The sequence below is a fragment of the Onychostruthus taczanowskii genome, unplaced genomic scaffold (genome assembly GCF_017590055.1).
Source record: "Onychostruthus taczanowskii isolate IOZ18803 unplaced genomic scaffold, ASM1759005v1 scaffold514, whole genome shotgun sequence".
In the NCBI taxonomy this organism is placed as follows: Eukaryota; Metazoa; Chordata; class Aves; order Passeriformes; family Passeridae; genus Onychostruthus; species Onychostruthus taczanowskii.
This window is the reverse complement of record NW_024502725.1, coordinates 1-1,259: the sequence shown is the minus strand read 5'-3', so window position 1 is coordinate 1,259 and position 1,259 is coordinate 1. Positions and strand designations below refer to the sequence as shown.

General features: G+C 70.7%; 1 protein-coding gene across 1 annotated transcript in view; it reads right to left on the bottom strand.

Moving 5' to 3' along the window:
- The window catches only part of LOC121342207 (integrin alpha-5-like), a gene marked incomplete at its 5' end in the record, with an annotated part of 8,401 nt that extends 7,510 nt beyond the window's left edge, over positions 1-891 (bottom strand). The window contains 3 exon segments of the mRNA XM_041416434.1: positions 74-129; positions 661-765; positions 846-891. Coding sequence (XP_041272368.1) covers positions 74-129; positions 661-765; positions 846-891 — 207 coding nt within the window.
- Positions 892-1,259: the final 368 nt, after the last annotated feature.

Sequence of the window (1,259 nt, the reverse complement as noted above, 5' to 3'; positions counted from 1 at the left end):
CCCTGTCCCCGCCGTGTCTCCCCCGTGTCCCCTGTCCCCTCCCCTGTCCCCCCCGTGTCCCCTGTCCCCTCACCGATGGGCCCGGGCAGGTGACGTCCGGAGGCGTTGAGGCAGAAGGTGACATTGATGCTGGGGGGGACGACACAGGGGTGGCACCGTGTGTCCCCTCTGTGTCCCCTCGGTGCCCCCCTGGCCATCCCTGGCTGTCCCCACCGCTGTCCCCTCAGTGTCCCCTCAGTGTCCCCCCGGCACGGACACCCAAGTGACCCCGCAGTGTCCCCAGTCCCCCCCGCGGTGTCCCCAGCGCATTGTCCCCGTGTCCCTGGGAAGCCCCGGTGTCCCCATGTCCCCTGTCCCCCTTCCAGCGTCCTCACATCCCAGGGAACCCCCAGCGTCCCCTCCCAGTGTCCCCAGTGTCACCTCCCAGTGTCCCCAGCGTCCCCTCCCAGTGTCCCCCATCCTCTCTCCACTGTCCCTGCCCTGTCCCCCGCTGTCCCTGCAGTGTCCCCCCAGTGTCCCCGTGGTGTCCCTGCTGTCCCCGCAGTGTCCCCTGCTGTCCCTGCCCTGTCCCCTGCTGTCCCCGCTGTCCCCGCTGTCCCCTGCTGTCCCCGCAGTGTCCCCTGCTGTCCCCGCTGTCCCCGCTGTCCCCGTGTCACCCACCAGGACACGTGGTGGCCGCTGCCCAGGACGCAGCCGCGCTCCTCGGGGTTGAACATGGAGGGGACAATGGCCAGGGTGGCGCTGGCGTGGACGATGGGGCGGCCCCTGGGGGGACACAGGGTCAGGGACCCCCCCGGGACCCCCCGGGGGGCACTGGTGACACCGGTGACATCGGTGACACTCACCTGTAAACCACGGCCGCGTCCGCCCCGAAGGCGCCAACCAGGAGGTCTGTGGGGACAGGGGGACACTGAGGGGACAGGGGGACACCGAGGGGACATGGGGACAGGGGGACACTGAGGGGACAGAGGGACACTGAGGGGACAGGGGGACACTGAGGGGACACCTGGGGACACTGAGGGGACACCTGGGGACACCTGGGGACAGGGGGACACTGCGGGGACAGCGGGGACACTGAGGGGACAGGGGGACACCTGGGGACAGGGGGACAGTGAGGGGACGGGGGGACACGGACGGGGACAGGGGGACACTGAGGGGACAGGGGGACACCGAGGGGGACAGGGGAACACTGAGGGGACAGGGGGTGACAGGGGTGACACAGGGGGGTGTCCCTGTCCCTCACTGGGGAGTGACAGGGG